Source organism: Pelobates fuscus, chromosome 12, assembly GCF_036172605.1.
Source record: "Pelobates fuscus isolate aPelFus1 chromosome 12, aPelFus1.pri, whole genome shotgun sequence".
Lineage (NCBI taxonomy): Eukaryota > Metazoa > Chordata > Amphibia > Anura > Pelobatidae > Pelobates > Pelobates fuscus.
This window is the reverse complement of record NC_086328.1, coordinates 32450644-32473888: the sequence shown is the minus strand read 5'-3', so window position 1 is coordinate 32473888 and position 23245 is coordinate 32450644. Positions and strand designations below refer to the sequence as shown.

Below are 23245 nucleotides of genomic sequence, written 5' to 3'. Positions count from 1 at the left end.
GAGCATATAAATAGGGGTTCTATAACCAAAGGTACCATCCTCAGCCCACGTGGCTGGCCCATAATAATCTATGATACGCTGGGGAGGCCATTCATTATCTTCCCAGGTACCTATCTCTATGGGTCCCCTTTTCTTCCTATGATTCACATCATACACTTTAACACCTAAAGTCTCACCTGTTTCAATCGGTAACAAGAAGAAGGATGGTTTGAGCATACCCAACACACATGCCCCTTCCCAGTCCTGTGGCAACTCCGAATAGGCTTTCTTACCACAGATCCAGTACAAATTTGCTGGGGCTCTCCAGGTAGATGTGATGGATAGATCAAACCACACGTCCTTTAAATTGGCGTATCTAGCAAACGGGTTTGATGGTTCTGAGACATTTGAAGCCGACCACCAAGTTGTATTCTTTGTATCATCATCATAAGCTTTTTGCCCTAGACAAGTTAATTCTCCTACAGAAGTATTATACATTATTCCTTTCCTTGCTATGCAAACATAACCTATGATGGAGGTCTTTAATCTCCACTCAGATTTACCTCTAACACTCATATGATAATCGGCTTGTGTAGATATTAATTGGTCAACTGCCTCAGAACCGGACATTACCTCCTTTGCTTCCCAAGGCCATTGGTCTCCCATGTTAGTACCTCCACACACATAGCAGTTGGTAACATTAAGACTACCGGCAATACTTTCAGCTAGGTCAATGAACAGGTTTTTAGCATTATGGGGGATCCTATTATCTATGCTCATCTCTTCATAAAAGGAATGGTATACTTGATGAGTCTGGGAGGATACCGTATCAGTCTCTATTCCTATAAACAATAATGTCCCAGGATCTAAACCCGTCCCGTATATCTGAAACCCAAATAAATTTCCATACTTATCTAGGAACTTGTCGGGGTTATTAATAAGTATATGGACTGGGTTGCATTCCATAGACTTACAATAAGGGCTAGTCGGCAACTTAGTCACTATCATGTCTTTGTCTACTGTCTGTCCCCAAGTCGCCCACCCCACACAAGACCAATATGGACAAAAGTTATAGTCTTTATTTGGGCATCTAGGACTCACATATTTATTTTTACTACTGGGACAAATATATTTATCATTAGACCCATACGTCCTCTCCCATCTAAGATCCCCACATACATTCCACGGCTTTCTACCACTCGATATCGCTTTGCACGCATCAAATAGCAGAACACCCGAAGAATGTACGGATTCTAACACCGTCTTATTAATTAGGGTCCCCTGAGGATCTCCATTCCTGAGAGTCAACCAAATTGTACGAGGTTGATACTCTGGACTGAAGCACTTAGGTTCTCCTACTCCTAAATGGCACACACTATATTCTATATTTAAGTATCTACATCTCGATACATCTCCTTTACACTCGTATTGTGAATGCCAGATTAGGGTTTGGGAAATATGGTTACCTGTTCTCGTAGTCTTAATGCATACCTCACAGCTAGGAGTGTCGGTACCTCTACCTTCCTGAATATAAAAACACATGTAAATAAACACAATCAAAAGCACATCTTTCGCCGTCATCCTCAGTCTTCGTCCGTGCGATGGAACCTCAGCTTCCAGGATGTGAGGGCTGCAGGGAATGGAGTTCTGCTCGTCTTCACAGGTGTCCCTTCGAGACTTTCCTGGCTTATACACTATGTGATGGTAAGCGGACAGGCTTTATTATGGCCTTCTCACTCACACCTGTAACAATAAAATTTGTAATCCACAATAATTCCTCGTTACTCCGACTGAGTAGTGCGTTTCAACCGGATCTTGCAGGGATTCTCTGGATCTGCTGTAACTTGCCAAGAATCGACTGCTGCTGGTTTAACCCTGGAGTGATGTATCCACGGAGTCACTTCTGCTACTTTTATCGCTGTAGGGGTAGACAAAAGAACAACATAAGGACCTCTCCACTTGGGCCCTAACGGTACATTATTCCACTCTTTAATCCACACTTGATCTCCTGGATGATAACTATGAACAGGGGGATAAATATTCACAGGTAATCTATCTTGTACCCATTTCTGTACCTCCTCCATAGTCTTACCCAACTCTACAACCTGCTGCCGAGTAATTCCTTCTCCCAACTGACTCAAGTCCCCCCTTAAGTTACCAAGTACGGGAGGTGGTCGCCCATACATAATTTCAAAAGGAGAGAGACCCATCCTTCTGGTAGGGGTACTGCGGATTCGCAATAGGGCTATAGGTAAGAGAACGTTCCACTTAAGTTGGGTTTCCTGACACATTTTAGCCAACTGGTTCTTTATAGTTCTATTCATTCTATCTACCTTACCAGAACTCTGGGGTCTATATGCAGTATGAAGCCTCCACTTTATACCAAGCATATGAGTCAGTTGTTGTAGGCACTGGTGAACAAAAGCTGGACCATTGTCCGATCCTATAGAACAGGGTAGTCCATACCGGGGTATTATTTCTCGTAGCAGGAATCTTACAACTTCTCCTGCTTTCTCTGTACGAGTAGGACATGCTTCTACCCAGCCTGAATAGGTGCACACAATTACCAGCAGGTAACGATGTCCACCCGATTTAGGCATCACTGTAAAGTCTATTTGTAGATCGGACATGGGGAGTCCCCCCATAAACTGGACTCCTGGTGGTTTTACTGGTCCTTGTCTTGCATTATTCTTAGCACACGTTACACATCTGCGTACAATGGCCTGAGTCAAGTTGGACAATCTTGGTATGTAGAAATGTTTTCTAAGAGATTCTTCAGTACTGTCTCTCCCAGAATGTGTCCCGTTGTGATAATTTTGGACAATTTCTACCGCTAGCGATGCTGGTATAACTATTCTTCCATCTTCTAGCTGATACCACTTGTTCTCCAGATACTTTCCCGGTTCAGTCTTTAACCACTCCTCTTCTTGAGCTGTATAAACTGGAGTCCATTGGGACAGTGGAGTTGGTATTAGAGCAGCTATATGCCCCACATACTCCTGTCTTCCTGATTCAGCAGCACGCTTAGCTGCACTATCTGCCATCCGATTTCCCTTGGTTACATCACCATCTCCTCTCAGATGCGCTCGACAATGTATGATACCGACTTCTTTCGGCTCCCACACTGCTTCCAATAGTTGTAGGATTTCAGCTGCGTACTTGATTTCTTTGCCTTCTGAATTCAGTAGTCCTCTTTCTTTATACAAAGCTCCGTGGGCATGAGTGGTTAAAAACGCATACTTAGAGTCCGTATAGATATTTACTCTTAAACCTTCAGCCAATTGTAACGCTCGTGTTAGTGCTATTAATTCTGCCTTTTGTGCTGATGTTCCTTTCGCCAGTGGCCGAGCTTCTATCACCTTGTCTATTGTTGTTACTGCATATCCTGCATAGCGGATCCCTTCTTTCACATAACTACTGCCGTCGGTGTAATATTGAACATCGGGGTTCTGGATGGGAAAATCACGAAGATCTGGTCTACTTGAAAATACTTCATCCATTACTTCCAAACAATCATGTTGACTTTCAGTAGGTTGTGGCAAAAGGGTAGCTGGATTTAAGGTGTTTACAGTCTCTAAATGCACTCTTGGGTTTTCACACAACATTGCTTGATACTTGGTCATACGGCTATTACTAAACCAATGATTTCCTTTGTAATCCAACAACGTCTGTACTGCATGTGGGACTCGTACATAAAGTTCTTGACCCAGAGTGAGTTTATCGGCTTCAGCTACTAGCAGGGCGGCTGCAGCTACGGCTCTTAGACAAGGTGGAAGTCCGCTGGCCACTGCATCCAGTTGCTTAGACATGTAGGCAACAGGTCTTTGCCATGATCCCAAGTACTGTGTCAATACTCCCACAGCCATTCTTCTTTGCTTGTGTACATATAAGTAGAATGGTCGTGTGTGATCAGGTAGACCTAATGCTGGGGCACTCATCAAAGCCTTCTTCACATCTTCAAATGCCGTTTGCTGTTCTTGGGTCCATAAGAAGGGGTCGTGCTCTGTACCTTTGATGGCTGCGTACAGAGGTTTTGCTAGTATCGCATAGCTGGGAATCCATATCCTACAGAAGCCTGCTGCCCCCAAGAATTCTCGCACTTGTCTTCTATTCTTGGGTATTGGTATTTGGCAGACAGCTTCCTTTCTCTCTGGCCCCATAATCCTTTGACCTTCAGAGATATGGAATCCCAGATACTTGACAGTTGGCAAACACAACTGAGCCTTCTTTCTAGACACCTTGTATCCTGCCTTCCAGAGAATATGTAGTAGATCGTGCGTTGCTTGCTGACAGATTTCTTTTGTAACTGCTGCTATCAACAAGTCATCTACATATTGTAACAAGACACACTCTCCTGGGATGGACTCGAAATCCAATAGATCTTGACTTAGGGCTGAACCAAATAGGGTAGGTGAATTTTTAAACCCTTGGGGCAGTCTTGTCCAAGTCATTTGGCGTTTTGAGCCCGTTACAGCGTTCTCCCATTGGAAAGCGAAAATACATTGACTTTCTGCGGCAATTCGGAGGCAAAAGAAAGCATCTTTGAGGTCTAAGACTGTGAAGTAAGTAGCCCCGCCCGGAATTAAAGCAAGCAGGTTATATGGATTGGGTACAACTGGATGTATGCTAACAACCGCATCATTGACTGCTCTTAAGTCCTGCACAGGTCGATACTCATCTGTACCGGGCTTTTGAACAGGCAGCAATGGGGTGTTCCAGGGGGAAGTACAGAATTTTAGGATACCATACCGTATGAACTTATCCAGATAGGATTGGATGTTCTTCTTAGCCTTCTGCGGAATGTGATATTGTCTTAGGCTCACTGGATAAACCCCATGTTTCAGTTCAATTTTTATTGGTGGAATATTGCGGGCCAGTCCTGGTGGGTTGTTCTCTGCCCAAACTCCTGGTATGTTAAACAATGTCTCATCACTCCTAGGGTTTTGGCTAGTCAACACTGTATAAAGTCGCCACTCTTCTTCCTTTGGTACGGATAAAGTCATAATACCTGAAGGTCCATTAAACTTTAAAGATGTTGTTCCATTTGGTAGGAACGTAATCTGCGCTTGTAATTTTGATAGCATATCACGTCCCAGCAATTGGACTGGACATTCAGGCATATAAAGGAATTGGTGTTTTACTACGTGGCCTCCCAATGTACAGAGTCGACTTTTAAGAACCGGTCTTTCAGCACTTCTTCCAGTTGCTCCTATCACAGTAATAGTCCTTCCAGATGGAGGAGCAACTAGATTAGTCACCACTGAATGTTCAGCACCAGTGTCGATCATGAACGCACTCCTTTTCCCCCCCTATTGATACATCGACCATAGGCTCCGCTCGACCAAGGGGGATGGAGCCCGGTCGGTATCAATAGTCCTCCATAACCGTGTCAGCCAATCCTACGAAGTCCCTACCTTCTCTATCGCGGGACCTTTGCGCTGCTGGAATATACCTGTCTTCCCTAACACTTCCTCTGTTCCCATTACTCCCTCTATAACCATTACTCCCTCCGGGGCCTCCTCTACCTCTCGCTCTGCCTCTAAAGTTTCCATAACCTGTCCTAGGTCTGTCTTTCTCAGACTGTTCCCTTCGTGGACACTCATTTCTCCAATGCCCTTCTTCCCTACAGTAAGCGCACTGATTTCTACTTAGAGGTTCCTCATTCCATCTACTATCGCCTCTATCTGGGCCCCGTCTATCTACGCCTGCGATCGCTACCGCTAGCATATCAGCCTTTTTACGCATCTTGCGCTCTTCCTCTTTCTTACTTTCTGTATCCCTGTTCATATAGACCTTATTTGCTACCTCCATTAGTTGGGTGATGGACATACCTGCAAACCCTTCTAACTTTTGTAGCTTGCGCTTAATATCTCCGTATGCTTGGCTGACAAAGGCGGAGTTAACCATTCGGGAATTGTCTGCGTCTTCCGGATTAAAGGGGGTGTACAAGCGGTACGCCTCCAATAATCGGTCATAAAAGACACTGGGCGCTTCATCGCTTTTCTGAATCACCTCAACTGTCTTCGACATGTTAATGGCTTTCTTTCCTCCGGCTTTCATGCCAGCAATTATAGCGTCTCTATAGGCTCTGAGTTGAACCATATCAGCACCATTTACGTTCCAATCGGGATCAGTGTTGGGATAGTGTGTTGCGGCCCATGCTGCTGGATTAGCTTGGTTCAAAGCACGGGCTCTATCTTCTAATGCTTTAATGGCTGCTTGATTTATTCTTGTCCTTTCCTCATTGTTAAATAAAGTCATTAGTAACTGCTGGCAATCAGCCCATGTCGGATTATGCGTCTGTACTATTGAGGTGAACAGATCAGTCATGGCTTGTGGTTTCTCAGTATACGAGGAATTATGGGTCTTCCAGTTTAAAAGGTCGGTAGTGGTAAATGGGACATATACGAAGACTGGGTCAGCGTGTGCCATTTGTCCTGCGGCATCGATATAAGCTGACCCGGGATTTAAGCGAAGAGGCATCTGATAGTGCTTTAATTGTTGGGCACCAGTCAACTGTCGGGTTTGGATGGGGCTACGTAGGGAAGCGTCAGTCATGGGTTCCGGTCGGGGAGAGATAGGGTATGGGGATGTGGGAGGTTGGTTTTGGGAAAAGGTAGTGAATAGAACACTTCGGGCCGAGCTAGATGAAGCTTGACCGGAAGTCTGAAGTGGCGCCAAATCAGGATATTCGTTTCTAATGGGGGTGGGTTCTGGTTCCGGAAGGGGAGATTTAGTACGAGGGGGGGTGGATCCTGTACTGGAGGAGGAAGCGGAAGTGGATGAGGGTAATGAGGGGAGGGGTGCAGGACTTCCTGCGTTTGCGTCACTTCTTCTTAACGGAAAGTAAGGGGGCGGCAAAGGGATCTCGGACTCAGGGGGCGTGTCCAAAATGGGCCTAACACCAGTCCTAGTGGACGAACAAGTCCTAGCTACCATGAGGCGACACTGCTCCTCGTGGCATGTCTGGAGCCATTTTGGCGAGTCATTTACGGCCTGTCTCCAACAGTCAATATAAGGAAACTGGCCGTAAAGTTCAGGCCTACCTGATACAGCCACGTGTAAGCGCTGTACCAGAGTTGGATCCAAACTGCCACGTGGCGGCCATGCCGCAACCAAAGTAGGCCACTCCCTAGTACACAAAGTGACCAAACGTACAGGAGACATCTTTACCCCAAAATCACAAACTTTGAATCCCTTTTTAAAATTCTTAACCATACATCCTAAGGGATCCGGAATCGTTGACTGCGACGCACCCATACTTAACAATGGCACGTCGTCGACAACGAATACTATACACGCGTACTTATTCAACAGTCACACCCGTTTCCTCTGGCAACAGCACCACGTGGTACGGTTACCAAGTGAAACGTACACAATAACAATAATCACTCAGGGAATTCCCGTACACACACAGCTGTTACACCAGTCACTATATAATCAATATTATGCCCTTTGGCGTAACTATACAGTCACCCACGCTATAATTCTCTATATACGAATTACCCGTCTATAACACACCCCAGTAACATCGTCTTTTACAAATAGCGGTTACAGTACGGTTAGCATAGGTCAAAGCACAAGTTAAGGTCACAATACAATTATTAGTGGTTATGGTGTTAAACATGCAATGGACGACAATGATTAGTACTTATTATACAATGTCAGTAAATATACAGGGTTATGGTACCGTGCACTATAATACAGCAACACACTATTAACACTCTCGCTAGACGGCTGAGCTCGCGCTATCTAACAAGATATACACTTTACTAAAACAATCGTTAACACATTTACAATTCCCAACTAAACTATTGGCCAGTACCTTGAATGGACTACCTAAAAACAATCTACATACGTTTTGGTTAGCCACACTGCCCAATCACCACATATATAGCGAGCTAGAGAACCGAATTTACACAGACGCCTCTTAGTCGCACTATACAACGAGCTAGAGGACCGAATTTACACAGACGCCTCTTAGTCGTACTATCAAAAGTCTAGTGGGTTCCAAATTTACACGCCTTCCCACTTAGCCCAGATAGGATGAGAACTAGCGAACCGGATTTACACAGACGCCGCTTAGTCTCCCGGTCCCTCCGACCTAGCGAACAAAATATACACCCTAGAACGCTAGTCTAGACAAGACACCGGTGTCCGGCTAGGGCTTATTTTACACCAGAGCGCCCTGCCTGACTAACCAAATCAAACGGTCTGACTAAAGAGCGTTCGATCGAGCGGTGCGCCTTCGCTCCTTCCCTCCGACAGAGGGGGCAGATACAGATTCAAAAACCCCTTTGGGCCTACCGCACAATCGGTATACCCCTAGCGGGTCCTGCCGTCTAAAACAGCAGTTGTCTTACCTCCTCGTTCCTGAACCTGAGTTCACACTCATCGACGGGGACACCCCAGCACTTCTCACGTAGAGGCCGATGATCTCCTGGACAACAGACCAGTGGCGCCGAGACGAAGGGAGGTCCACGCAGAAGTTCAGGGGTGCAGCCGTAGAGAACGTGGGCAAAGATAGACCGTCTCACGCCTCTGCCTCTCAGCTACCGTTGAACGATGAGCTTCCCGGCCAATGCACCAAATGATACCGGAGAAACTGACGGAAGCCAAGCACAGAGAGATGGACACAGGTTTCTTCAGGAAGGAAGAGATTCTTTATTGGATCACCGATCGGGACTCAGAGGGACTAGCGTCACCAAAATACAGCAAGTTCTGAGCCCCGGACAATAGTGCAGGCTCCTTATATAGGCATATAACTCCTCCCATATTAAGCTCCACCCGCACATTCTCTTGACCAATCAATACAAATAAGAATTAACTTCCTGCTTGACCGCATGGCTTGTCCAGCACAATGGAGGAGGGGAATACTATATCCTGTATTCTTGCACATGCTCCGTACACTACTGATCGTATCTTGCCACGTGCAACTAACTGATCGATACGTCAGCATATGCACGTACACATGCCACGTGGTAATCTCGGCCTACTAAATTTATTTTTACCGAGATTCCACCACAAGACTAGTTGTTTCAGGAGACTGAAATGGTTAACCGGATTATTTTCCACTTCAGTCACCTAGAATAATGAATTCCATGGTCATTTCTTTTAATTGTTTTTTTTGTTTGTTTTTCTCAATCTTTGGATAACAGCATCTAAGAACTGTTAAAAACGATAAGTTCGGCAAACATCTTATCATGTCATTTCTGAAATGTTATTGTTCATTAAATTAAAGGGTTAAATAGTAGAATCTGCCTACTAGACAAGTAAACGTGTGTATGCTCTGTTGCAAAGTTAACCAACTCTGCTCTATTGATTAAAGAGACACTATAGTCACCAGAAAAACTACAGCTTATTGAATTTGTTCTAGTGAGTAGAATCATTACTGTCAGGCTTTTTGCTGTAAACACTGTCTTTTCAGAGAAAATGCAGTGTTTACATTACAGCCTAGTGATAACTTCACTGGCCACTCCTCACATGGCTGTTAGAGATCCTTCCTGGGTCGTCACTGCCTAAAATGCATCCAAAAATTCAGTGTCTCCTCCCTCTGCATGCAGACACTGAACTTTCCTCATAGAGATTCATTGATTCAATTCATTTTCTATGAGATGCTGATAAGCCTCCTTGTCAGTCTCAGCCAATCCTATGGAGAAGCATTGTGGGGGGGGGGGGGGGGGGGGGGGGGCTAGATGGTGGTTTTAACACTATAGGGTCAGGAATACATGTTTGTGTTCCTGACCCTATAGTGATCCTTTAATACAAAATTATTTTACATGTGACCAGAAAGAAACACTCCAGACCTTTAACCCCTTAAAGACCAAACTTCTGGAATAAAAGGGAATCATGACATGTCACACATGTCATGTGTCCTTAAGGGGTTAAAGCACTTTAGCTTGCTGAAATGCTTTTTTAAAAAAAAATTTTATCACTTATTAATTTTTCATTAATAGAATCACAATAATAAAATAACATTAGTATGGGCAGAGTTGAGCTACTGAACTGATCGGTGGCATGTCTGTGGTGCTCTGTGACTCAAGGGCTATTTTTACACTATTACCAACCCCTACCCCAGACGAAACAACCCCAACTGGATCCTCAGACACCCCGCATTGATATGGGCCGAAAAACAAAAAAACAGAAGGCAGACAGGCCGAGATTGGGAATGGGCATCGGTGATTTGTAGCTCTTCATACATAATTCAGTTAACCGTTAAGGAGACCTGACTTAGAAGCCCAACTTGAGATGAAAATCATGGTACTCAAGTCTGCAAAGAATTGCCTCTACCGAGGGAGTTGACAGTGCACTTTGTGCTGGAGTTATCTGTTTTCCATGGAATGATGTTGAGTTTGAATGCCCAAGGTGTTAATTCTGGGGTTTGCACATGGTTCCTTTGATCCCAATGTGAATTAACCACTTTTAGATTTAATCTGTAGCTTTGACTGTGATTTATTCATTTATTTTATTAGCTTAACCCACCTGGATAGCTAACAGCCTTTCTTCTTTTTCTTGCCCAATGTGCCAGACCTCAAGAAAGTCCTGGAGTATTATGGTAGTAGTCCTTATTTGTTGACCTTGCCTGATTTACAGGGTGGATACAAATGGATGATGGTTAAAGGACCACTACAGTGCCAGGAAAACAAACTTGTTTTCCTGGGTCCCCCCCCACCCTCAGGGTCCCGCTCCCGCCAGGCTCTAGGGGGAGGAAGGAGTTAAAATCTTACCTTTCTTCAGCGCTGGGGAGTCTCCTCCCTCTTCTGAAATCACCGACTGAATGCGCATTCAGCCGCGCGCGCATTCAGTCAGTCCATAGGAAAGCATTCTCAATGCTTTCCTATGGACGCTGGCGTCGTCTCACTGTGAAAATCGCAGTGAGAAGTGCGGAAGCGCCTCTAGCGGCTGTCAATGAGACAGCCACTAGAGGCTGGATTAACCCTATTATAAACATAGCAGTTTCTCTGAAACTGCTATATTTACAGCAGGCAGGGGTAACCCTAGATGGACCTGGCACCCAGACCACTTCATTAAGCTGAAGTGGTCTGGGTGCCTATAGTGGTCCTTTTAATAAATTTAAAAAAAAAAATACATTTGTAATAATTTCACTTTTATTTTTTATTTTTATAAGCGACTGCTACACCAAACCTACCTTTCTCCAGTTGTTGCCTCTTATGTTCTTCTTTTCATTCTTTTGTTATTCTTGTAAAATACATAAGATAATGTAGGGATTTGGTTGTCTTATGTATTTTCCCTATGCTTGACAAAAGGTGGAGCTTAAAGGGAGCTTTGTTTTCCTGGCACTATAGGTTTAATAGGTCCCCCTCTTTCGTGGGGCTGAAGGTGTTAAAACCCCTTCAACCACTTATCTGAATCCAGCACCGATGTCCCTCGCGCGCACATTAGACCTCCCTATAGGAAAGCATTATTCAATGCTTTCCTATGGGGAAAATCTGACGCTGGAAGTTCTCATGCAAAGCGTGTGGACGTCCAGCGTCAGATAATGGACCAAAGGTCCGTTTCGATTCCAGATCCAGAAGCACCCCCAGTGGCTGTCTGGTAGACTTAAGGCAGACTTAGAGCTGCAATGTACATATTGCAGTTCTCTGAAAATGCAATGTTTTACATTGCAGCACTAAGTGCAAAAGGGACACAGCACCCAGACCACCTCAATGAGCTGAAGTGGTCTGGGTGCCTACAGTGTCCCTTTTAATATAGGCTCCACTTGATTTGTAAAGTCCTATTTTTCCACAGTACTCAACTGCCCGTGACGTTAATCCTCTCTAATCTCGCGATCCTGACTCTGTCCTCCGAACGTTGCAAGTAAGTTAAGAAACACTATGCACGCATGTGTAAGACTTTGAGAGAGACACATGAAGGATCCCCTAACAGGGCAATGGCTTTGAACGAGATTTGGCACCTCAAACTATATTGAATAACTAGGTAAAATGCAAAAAAATAAATATACATGGTACGCACAATAAGGAATCAAAGAGTTGACCGGGGCAGGGAGATATAAAAAAAGTTTGCCCTGTGACACAGCATCTTTAAATCTGATTTATTTATAAACTGATTTCTTTTGAAAAATATTTTTGGAGTAAAAATCTTGCTATTGTTATTAAGATAGGTACGTGATAGTCCAAAGGTTATTCAGCATGAAATATATATTAGTTATGTAGCATGAGGCTTTGTATTCATGCAATATTTTTATTTTTAGTAAATTAATTCCATTAATCTAACTTGTGTCTGCAGGGAGAACAGCAAAATGTTTTATATAATAAACGTAGAAAGTTCAGAAAAAGATCTTAATCCCATTGTTATTCTGCAAATCTTTGTACTTATTCTCCAAACATGAGTGATTAACCTATAAAACGGGACATAGTTCACCTTGTAATAATTTGATCATTATTAGCTTTGCATTTCTAATGGTATATAACAAAATTAGTTCTGATATAACTGTTTAAAAATTCTGATTAATATAGAGTCTTACTTATTGGTGATTTCAGTAAGGATTAAATCGACTTGATTTAAATCAAATCCACTCTGCTTCTTGACCCAACAAAATAGGACTCTTGATGCAGAAGTTTGGAACCTCAAACGGTATTTTGGATACATATAATTATTCTGATCATAAAGTGTTCGTCCTAGTCAGACTCTCTAATCATTCTGTGTTCTATGTTATGTCTGTCATAGGTTCCATTGTGGTGACATTCTGGACCTCAGCTGACCCCTGGAGCCTCCCTGCCTTGAGCCAATGCTGGATCTGGAGGTTGTACCAGAAAGATCTCTCGGCAATCAGCAATGGGAGTTTACATTAGGTGAGAAGCCTGGTGTATGAGGAATATAGAAAATAAGAATTTTTTCTGGTCCGGCTGGTTTGAGGGTTTTTTGTGGTTGTTTTTTTTTTTTTTTTTTTTTTTTTTTAGATCGGCTTCTATATGGGACCTTAAATGTCCTTGTTTCCATGGTGTTAAGTTTGTCGATGAATGGTTTGAAATTTGTCTCTGCTACTGTTCTGCTTCTTCAGGCGAGTTTTCATTGAGCAGTAATGCTTACTTCCAAAGATGTTAAAGGAACACTCCACGCACCAAAACAACTTCATCTAAATTAAGTTATGATACCAGGAGGCCCCCGGGTGCATTCTTACCTTAAGTGGGTTAAAGTGTTCTCGAACAGTCTAACCCCAAAGTGAATCTCCACCGCTAATCCTCAGGTCCACCGGTCGACATCCGGTTTCTGAATTTCAGTTTCATGAACTGCAGATTGATGCCGGGTGAGGGGTGCGGGTATGCTGAGAGCCACGGCTAGCTGCTCTCAGCCAACCAGCGACCCCTCAGCCTGGCGGTATTCCTTTAAGGTTAGAGTGCACCCCGAGGCCTTCTGGCATCATAACAACTTCATATAGATGAAGCTATGGTGCCTCATCTGTCCCTATTAATTACTACCTCAAAATGTTACGCCAAATTATTATTTTTTTAATTCGGTCCCCTCTCTAATTTTGTATTTTTTTTTTTCACCAGATAAGAAAAAAATAAAATCTTGAAAGTATAGGGAGGGCTTAAATCAGTGATGAAGGGGTGGGAGAAAATCGCTTCCACTTACAGGCTCTGCCTTCAAGGGAGAAACTCAATATGCCCATTGCCATTGTGCAATGCGCACTGATGACCGCTGTATTTTTTGCACATAATTGACATGTTGCCAGTTCTGGGTTGCCAAAGTCACGTGTGCTGTGCGTGCAACTAGCTCCAGCACAAAACTGCAGATTACTCTCTGTGTGTGTGTGTGTGTGTGTAGCCAGTGGTGTATTTTTGGATTTGTGCTGCCCTAGGCATGACGGAACCCCCTAATTTAAATTTGCCCCACCCCTTCCTGCCAAGGCCACACCTCTAACTGTTAAAGACTATAATACACATTTTGACTGACTTACACACCCACTCACAGACAAGCACACACACTCGCTGATTGGACACTCACTGACAGACTCTCGCGCTGACCGCTGAATAACGCTCACAGCCCCCCATAAAACAAAGCTAACACGGCAGAAATGCTGCACATACAGATTCCAACCACCATGACCACTTCAGATTACTGAAGTAGTCATGGTGGTTGGAGTAACTCATTAAGGCAGAATTTGATGATTAATTAGATTTAATCAGTTGGGTCACTTAGTCCTGCAAATACTTGTCGGCCAAGCCTATGATTTCCTGGTGAAACAGTATGCCAGGGAATGCAATCGATTTGTTCAGCAGTCCAAGCATCAATTGGCTGTCTGTCTCAGACAAGTCTTTGGAAAGTGAATTAAATCTTGTAAGCTGCATGCCTTGGCCCTGCTTTCTATCTGCAGAAGAGAGATGGCCTACTCCATTGTGCATGCCACATGTACAACATAAACCTGAGTGACAGCCCCAGGGAGCTGTCTGACTGCAGAAGCTATTTTATTTTAAAATAATTTTCCATTAATGCAAAATTCTTGCAGTGCTTAGACTGACCATTTACTCATACATTGTGACTTAGAACCAATTTGCATATTATTATTTAATATAGAACATAAGTAGGTGCATTCACTGCCTATTGCATCTAGTTAACTCTTACAGAACCTCTGTTCGGTATAGACTGCTTTAACAGTCCATCTGTCCCTAAAGGAAAACAAACATGTATTCCTGAACTTATAGTGTTAAAACCACAATCTAGCCCCCTAAATATAGGGGGCTAGCCCCGTGCCCCCCTAAATATAGTAAAATCTTACTATTATTTAAGGCTCCTGCTACTGGCTCTGCCATTGATCTGCCTGCTTGGCTGACCTCATCAGAAGTGATTCTCTGAACCAATCACAATGCTTTCCTATAGAATTGGCTGAGACTGTCAAGGAGGAAGATCGAGGCAGAGCCAGCACAAGGCAAACACAGCCCTGGCCAGTTAGTATCTCCTCATAGAGATCCATTGAATCAATGCATCTCTATGAGGAAAGTTCAGTAGCGTGGAGACTGCACAGTGTGCAACACTGCCCCAGAAAGCACCTCTAGTAGCCAACTGAGGAGTGGCCAGTGTAGTTAGCCCTAGGCTGTAATTTAAAAACTGCATTTTCTTTGAAAAAAAAAAACCCGTTTACTGCAAAAAGCCTGAAGAGAATGATTTTACTTACGAGAACAAATACAATAAGTTGTAGTTGTTCTTATGACTATAGTTCCTCTTTAATGCATGGGTGTCCAACCCGCGGCCTATGTTCCACATGGTTGCAGTGCAGCCTGGTTGCTGTCCGCGTTGCCGGGCAGAGAGGGAGGCAGGGAGCACTTTACATTCTGTGCTCCTCCTGCACAGCTCCCTCATCCCGGCATCACTGCTCGGCGTGCGAGGGACCTGTGCAGGAGGAGCACAAAGTGCCCAGGCTCCAGCCTAGCAGCAACCACTAGCCACCAGGGATAGAGGATCCATTCCAGCCCTCTCAGAACAAAGTAGGGAGGCTGGGTGGATCTCTTTAGTACTAGCCTGATTTAGTCTGATTGTATGTGTGTGTTTAGGTCTGTGATTGTGTGTGTGTGTATGATCTTGTGTTCGTATCTCTGTGATTGTGTGTAAGTTTGTGATTATGTGTTTGGGTCTATGATTGTGTGTGTGTAAGTTTGTGATTGTGTGAATAGGTGTGTGTAAGTTTGTGATTGTGTGATTGTGTGTGTGTGTGTATGTATGTGATTGTGTGTATATGCCTGATTTTATGTGTGTGTGTGTGGGTCTGTGATTGTGTGTGTATATGATCTTGTGTGTGTATATATGTGATTGATTGTATTTGCGTGTGTGGATCTGATTGTGGGTGTATATGTATGTTATTGTGTGTGGGTATATCTGTGATTGTGTGTTTAGGTCTGTAAATGTATGTGTTGGGGGGTCTGTGATTGTATGGATTTGTGACTGTGTGTATAGGTCTGTGATTGTGTGTGTGTGTATCTGTGCATATGTATATACATGTGTGTGTTTAGTAGATAGCCCCCTAATTTGATATCCTTAAATATACCAATCCAACATTAGGACAACAAATAAGGGAGTTATCTACTAAACCATTGAAATATCAAAATTAAGAAAAAGGCTTTTAAATAAAATATATATCTTATATACATGATCTATATCAGGGGTAGGCAACCATCGGCACTCCAAATATTGTGGATTACATCTCCCATAATGCTCTTACAGCCATCTGGAGTCCTGAATGTTGCCTACCTTTGACCTATACTATATATTTGATGTGTGGCCTAAGACAATTCCTCTGCGCTCAATGCGGCCCAGGGAAACCAAAAGGCTAGACACCCATGCTTTAACGCATGCCCCAGTTGTAAAGTAAATTAGAATTATTAAAAGGATAACAAATTAAAATTGGCAGCCATTTACAGAGAAGTCACATGCATAATGACAAATATGTTTTCAGTAAAAAGAGGGGATGTGTAATAACCTTTTAGTAGTGAAAATAAAAATGTGTACACTGATCAACCACCCATGTGTTTGGTGTACCTTGTAATGTATAGCATGTTGTGTATGTGTTGGGTGTACCTTGTAATGTATAGCATGTTGTGTATGTGTTGGGCGTACCTTGTAACGTATAACATGTTGTGTATGTCTGGGTGTACCTTGTAATGTGTAGCATGTTGAACTTGTGTCTGTGTGGGGTGTACCTTGGTACGTATAGCAATTTGTGTCTGTGTTGGGTGTACTTTGTAATGTCTTACATGTTGTGTATGTCTGGGTGTACCTTGCAATGTGTAGCATGTTGTGTATGTGTTGGGTGTACCTTGCAATGTGTAGCATGTTGTGTATGTGTTGGTGTACCTTGCAATGTGTAGCCTGTTGTGTATGTATTGGGTGTACCTTGCAATGTGTAGCATGTTGTGTATGTATTGGGTGTACCTTGATGTGGATGTAAATAAAACTTTCTGGCTGCTGTTTGTGACTCAGTATTGCTCAATGTCTCTGTCACCTGTTTTGTGGAATCCTGTGTCCTTTGGGTGGTGTATGCAGAGTCGACAGTAGTGATCTACATTGAATCATTTTGTAATCATCTCTTAGTTAAATAAATAGCATTAATGTTGACCGGTCTATCAATCAACTTATCATCCTACTTGATATAGGATACAATCTTACAACACTGCCGACTTGTTTCTCTGTGTTCTATATAGTGTTGGAGCAGCAGTGTGTCCTTTGCAATCTGTGTTGGTTCTGTCTATTATTTATTACTGTGTGTCTGTTGATCGGAGGTGTACATTGTGACCTGCCCTGCTGTTGTGTCATTGTTTTAAGGTGCAAGGCATGCTGCCCTTTACTGTTGGTTAATTATTCACTGTGGGTGTGTGTCCCCTAGATGTGTGGAGCTGTCACCTCTGGCGCTCTCTGTGGTGGATTTGTCAGATTGCAGTAATCAATGCCATAGTTTCATGTACTTCTATGTACACTGCTTATGATACTGATGTGTATTGACTAGTGGTATAGATATGTCTGTCTTTTGCAATGCTCCCTGCACGCTAGTTATTGGAACGGGCGTGTAATGATTCCAGTCTGTAGTGCTCCCTTTTTGTTAGTGGGGTGAGCCTGTAGTGCTCCCTGTATGTTAGTGGGGTGAGCCTGTAGTGCTCCCTATATGTTAGTGGGGTGAGCCTGTAGTGCTCCCTGTATGTTAGTGGGGTGATCCTGTAGTGCTCCCTGTGTGTTAGTGGGGTGAGCCTGTAGTGCTCCCTGTATGTTTTATTGGGGTGAGCCTGTAGTGCTCCCTGTGTGTTAGTGGGGTGAGCCTGTAGTAGTGCTCCCTGTATGTTAGTGGGGTGAGCCTGTAGTGCTCCCTGTATGTTAGTGGGGTGAGCCTGTAGTGCTCCCTGTATGTTAGTGGGGTGAGCCTGTAGTGCTCCCTGTATGTTAGTGGGGTGAGCCTGTAGTGCTCCCTGTATGTTAGTGGGGTGAGCCTGTAGTGCTCCCTGTGTGTTAGTGGGGTGAGCCTGTAGTAGTGCTCCCTGTGTGTTAGTGGGGTGAGCCTGTAGTGCTCCCTGTATGTTAGTGGGGTGAGCCTGTAGTGCTCCCTGTGTGTTAGTGGGGTGAGCCTGTAGTGCTCCCTGTATGTTAGTGGGGTGAGCCTGTAGTGCTCCCTGTATGTTAGGGGGGTGAGCCTGTAGTGCTCCCTGTATGTTAGTGGGGTGAGCCTGTAGTGCTCCCTGTATGTTAGTGGGGTGAGCCTGTAGTGCTCCCTGTATGTTAGTGGGGTGAGCCTGTAGTGCTCCCTGTATGTTAGTGAGGTGAGCCTGTAGTGCTCCTTGTATGTTAGTGGGGTGAGCCTGTAGTGCTCCTTGTATGTTAGTGGGGTGAGCCTGTAGTGCTCCCTGTATGTTAGTGGGGTGAGCCTGTAGTGCTCCTTGTATGTTAGTGGGGTGAGCCTGTAGTGCTCCCTGTATGTTAGTGGGGTGAGCCTGTATGTGATCCCTGTATGTTAGTGGGCCCAGGCCTGTAGTGCTCCCTGTATGTTAGTGGGCCCAGGCCTGTAGTGCTCCCTGTATGTTAGTGGGCCCAGGCCTGTAGTGCTCCCTGTATGTTAGTGGGCCCAGGCCTGTAGTGCTCCCTGTATGTTAGTGGGCCCAGGCCTGTAGTGCTCCCTGTATGTTAGTGGGTCCTGGCCTGTAGTGCTCCCTGTATGTTAGTGGGCCCAGGCCTGTAGTGCTCCCTGTATGTTAGTGGGTCCAGGCCTGTAGTGCTCCCTGTATGTTATGGGAACATGGCCTCTAGTGCTCCCTGTATGTTATGGGAACAGGGCCTCTAGTGCTCCCTGCATGTTATGGGAACAGGGCCTCTAGTGCTCCCTGCATGTTATGGGAACAGGGACTCTAGTGCTCCCTGCATGTTATGGGAACAGGGCCGCTAGTGCTCCCTGCATGTTATGGGAACAGGGCAGCTAGTGCTCCCTGCATGTTATGGGAACAGGGCAGCTAGTGCTCCCTGCATGTTATGGGAACAGGGCCGCTAGTGCTCCCTGCATGTTATGGGAACAGGGCCGCTAGTGCTCCCTGCATGTTATGGGAACAGGGCCGCTAGTGCTCCCTGCATGTTATGGGAACAGGGCCTCTAGTGCTCCCTGCATGTTATGGGAACAGGGCCTCTAGTGCTCCCTGCATGTTATGGGAACAGGGCCTCTAGTGCTCCCTGCATGTTATGGGAACAGGGCCTCTAGTGCTCCCTGTATGTTATGGGAACAGGGCCTCGAGTGCTCTCTATTATTATTATTATTATTATTATTATTATTATTATTATTATTATTTATATAGCGCCAACAAATTCCGTAGCGCTGTACAATGGGTGGACTAACAGACACATAATTGAGATCAGACCACTGGACGTACAGGAATAGAGGGGGTTGAGGGCCCTGCTCAATGAGCTTACATGCTAGAGGGAGTGGGGTATAGTGACACAAACGGGTTAAAGTAGGGGAATTAAATAGTTTGTTAGAGAAGGGTTTATTGAGTGCTTGGTAGGTCATTTTTGACAGTTGCAGGAAAGGAGTCATGGGGTGGGGGATGAGAAGCCTGCTGACAGTTTAATTGATACGCTTTAACGAAGAAGTGAGTTTTCAAAGATTTTTTGAAGGAGTGGAGGCTGGGTGAAAGTCTGATTGAGGAGGGAAGGGAGTTCCACAGAATAGGTGCAGCCCTAGAGAAGTCTTGAAGGCGAGCGTCAGAGGTGGGGATCCGGGCAGAGGATAGGCGTAGGTCTTGGGATGAGCGCAGGGGTCTCGACGTGACATACTTGTGTATGAGGGAGGATAGGTATGTTGGAGCAGCATTATGTAGGGATTTGTAAGCAAGTGACAGAATTTTGAATTGGGCCCCATATCTAACTGGAAGCCAATGCAGGGACTGACAGAGCGTGGAGGCGTGGGAGGTGCGACCGGACAGGAAAATAAGCCTCGCAGCCGTGTTCATTACAGATTGCAGCGGTGCAAGCTGGGAACATGTAAGACCGGTCAGAAGGGGATTGCAGTAGTCGAGGCGAGAGAGAACAACAGCATGAACCAATATCTTAGCCGCGTCCGGCGTTAGATATGGGCGGATGCGCGCTATGTTCTTGAGTTGGAAGCGACAGGATTTGACTATCGATTGGACATGGGGAGTAAAACTCTACTGAATATTTAGCGGGCCCAGGCCTGTAGTGTTCTCTGCATACTACCTCTATGCTCGCTAGCAGACTAGGGCTGTAATGTTGCTTGAATAACAAGCATGTTTGCCTTTATAATAATTCTGTTTGTTTTTGTAACAGGAATGCCCTTGGCTCAGGCTGTGTCAATTCTCCAGAAGCATTGCAGGACCATCAGAAATGTGCAGATCCTCTATAGCGAACAGGTGAGCTTTAAGAGACATCACATCTAGGAAAGCCTAGAGTTTGAAGGGGACCCTTTAAGGGGTAAAATGTTTGAACCAAAGATGTCTCTAAAGGCAGTTGTGTAAAGGGTTACTCCAACTACCATAACTACGTATATTACTTGAAGTGGTCATGGTACTTGGAGTTTGTATGTGCAGTGCATGAAGTAATACTGCCCATAAAGAGGAGAACTTGGCCTTAGTGAGAGTTTTTCTTTATTTGGGTAAGGTACATGTGCCAGCAAGGTTTATTTAAAACTGTTTTTTGGGGAGGCTGGGGGTGTTGGGGGGGGTGGGGGGGGCTCTTGGCCTCCAGGTGGAACGCACGCTGTTGGCCTGTGTTCTAACAATCTCTGCTGCCTTGTATGTCCAAGTGCGAGAAATTGCATTGGTAGACCTTATTGTGCATTCTGGGTACACATACTCAGGTTGTGCTGTGTTCCACTACAGTCACAGTTCTGCACACTATCATCTTGGTGCCAAAATGTTCATCTCCGGTTCGTGCCTATGAGATATGAATCCCAGAATAAAAGAAAAGGCCATGTGGTAACAGAAACTGTGCCCTTTGCCAACAGTTGTCAAAGGTCAGATAATGTGTAGTTTTACTACTATAACTGGTTATCAGCTAATATTAAATCTGGTTGTTTTCCATCTGTATAGCGGCAATACAGCAGGGAATGTCTTAAGGGTAGACGGCAGTTATCCCTGAAATGTTAAATCTAGATAAATAGTACCACTTTAACTGCTCCCCTCCGGGCGATGCATTTCTGCCTGTACCACCAAGTATTGGGTAACATTTGTCCCATGTTGTTTTTAATCTTATGCTTACGTGCAATGGGGGAGTCTGCAGAGGTGTAGATGAGGGCAAGGTACACACCGGGAGCCAGCCATCCTGGATGGTACTTTGGACACTGGGACTGGTTGGCTGGTGGTCGAGGCAGAAATTAATTTGTCTTTGGTGGAACGCGCACTAACATTGGGATCAATAGCCTGCTCTCTGATCTGACACACATGCTTTTGCATACTGTAGTGTCTGGGAACTGGAAAGCGATCTATCATTCATACCTTTCTGTCAAACGTGACATCCGTTCATTTCCATAGCTTTCATGCCATCTGCAATATTTATAAACCCTTTAATAGATCTTACAAATTACTTTTTCCTTTTTCATTTGCGAAGCTTCTTCCATTTTGCCTTCATAAACAGATTTCATTGCCCTCCCCCAAATGGTTTCCTTGTCGGAAGTACTTCTTTTTTTTTTTCTTAATCCTTTCCCAGCTCATTTTGGTGAAATTCTGTAATGGAAAAGCATTTTGGCTGTTTTTGGGTATGCTTGGTGCCCTGGTTATGGAATGAATCTGCCCGATATCTAAAGGAAATGTAAACAAATTGTCATTGTTCCTCTTTTAGCATCTTGATCAGGAGTCTTATATGTCACCTACTATACATACACAGGACAAATCTCTAAAATGTGGGTTTAATGTGAATTCTAGATATTACGCGGAAATAAAAAATGTAGCTGAGAAGAATAATTATTCCAGTTTCCAATTCTTCCCAAAAATGTTAAATCTGCTTTGCTTTTACTATGATTTCTGGACAGTTCAACCAGTCTCAAACAGGGTCAATGCAGAGACAAGTCCTGCTTCACTTAGCATCTGAAATGCCTGGGGCGCAAAGTTTTCTATTTTATTCTGCTCTGTTAGAAATTTAATGACCCTTTTACAATCCTCAGCATTTTGCAACACTGAAAGGTTTGAGATGTCTCTGGCTTACTGAGTGGAAGTGGGCTCTATGTCCTCCTCCTGCGTCACCAAACGTGCAAATTGTCACTTACTTGGACCACTTACTGAGTTTGTTTTTATACTCTGCATAAACCTGCTGCAAGCCATAATAAAATTAATCTAAGTGAATAATCATCTTGTCTTTAGTTCATTCATTCTTAGCGTGGTATTTGCATTCACCAACTAGCACCATGTAAGTGTGTTTTTTGCCAAACATACGTGTTGAATCGCATTAGATTTTTCTGTGCCGTGTTATGGAATTCTTTTTGTGCAAGGTGTCCTCCTAGTACCATCCACAACCTTTTAGATGCACATTTAACACCTTGAAGGGCCGATGCAATTGCCCAACTTCTAAATCAAGACAAAACCTAGAACTTGTGCTATGTGTTTGCCACACTACAATTTAAGGGTTTCTCTTTAAATGCACCTGTACATTATATATATATATATATATATATATATATATATATATATATATAAAAAATTTTTTTTTTTTTTTTTTAAATAGCTTAAATAGCTTTTGTTTAACCCCTTAAGGATCAAACTTCTGGAATAAAAGGGAATCATGACATGTCACACATGTCATGTGTCCTTAAGGGGTTAAAATCCAATATTTATACCTAACACCGCGTTAAAGGGACACTCTAGTCACCAGAAGAACTTTAGCTTAAGGAAGCTGTTTTGGTGTATAGATCATGCTTCTGAAGTTTCGCTGCTCAATTCTCTACCATTTAGGAGTTAAATCTATTTTGCTTCTGTTTATCCAGCCATAGCTAGAACTCCTCTGGCTGTGACTGACACAGACATGATCTCTACAACAAAACCGCCTCAGTAAGCTAAAGTGTTTGTGGTTACCATAGTGTCCCTTTTAAATATGAATAAAATGTAATTCTGAAACTCCAAGGTTTCTTATGGATATATACCGGTAATTAACATTTAAAACACAATCTTTCGAAACATTTTCCCTCTCTTCCTCAGGCCTGAAGCAATACACCTAGATATGGTTAGTCAAATTAAAGGTATCATTGCATATCTTATCTTAAGATATCTTATCTTATAATTTACTCATTAATATACTGGTTTTGGGAGTAACCCTATATTCCACGTCCCTCCCG

At 43.9% G+C, this 23245-nt stretch overlaps 1 protein-coding gene across 1 annotated transcript in view; it reads left to right on the top strand.

Moving 5' to 3' along the window:
• Positions 1-23245, top strand: part of PHAF1 (phagosome assembly factor 1) — a 40630-nt gene that overhangs the window by 5009 nt on the left and 12376 nt on the right. Inside the window, exons 2-3 of the mRNA XM_063438011.1 lie at positions 12670-12794; positions 20251-20333. Of these exons, the coding sequence (XP_063294081.1) occupies positions 12731-12794; positions 20251-20333 (147 nt within the window). The 5' untranslated portion in view covers positions 12670-12730. The remainder of the gene's footprint in view (positions 1-12669; positions 12795-20250; positions 20334-23245) is intronic.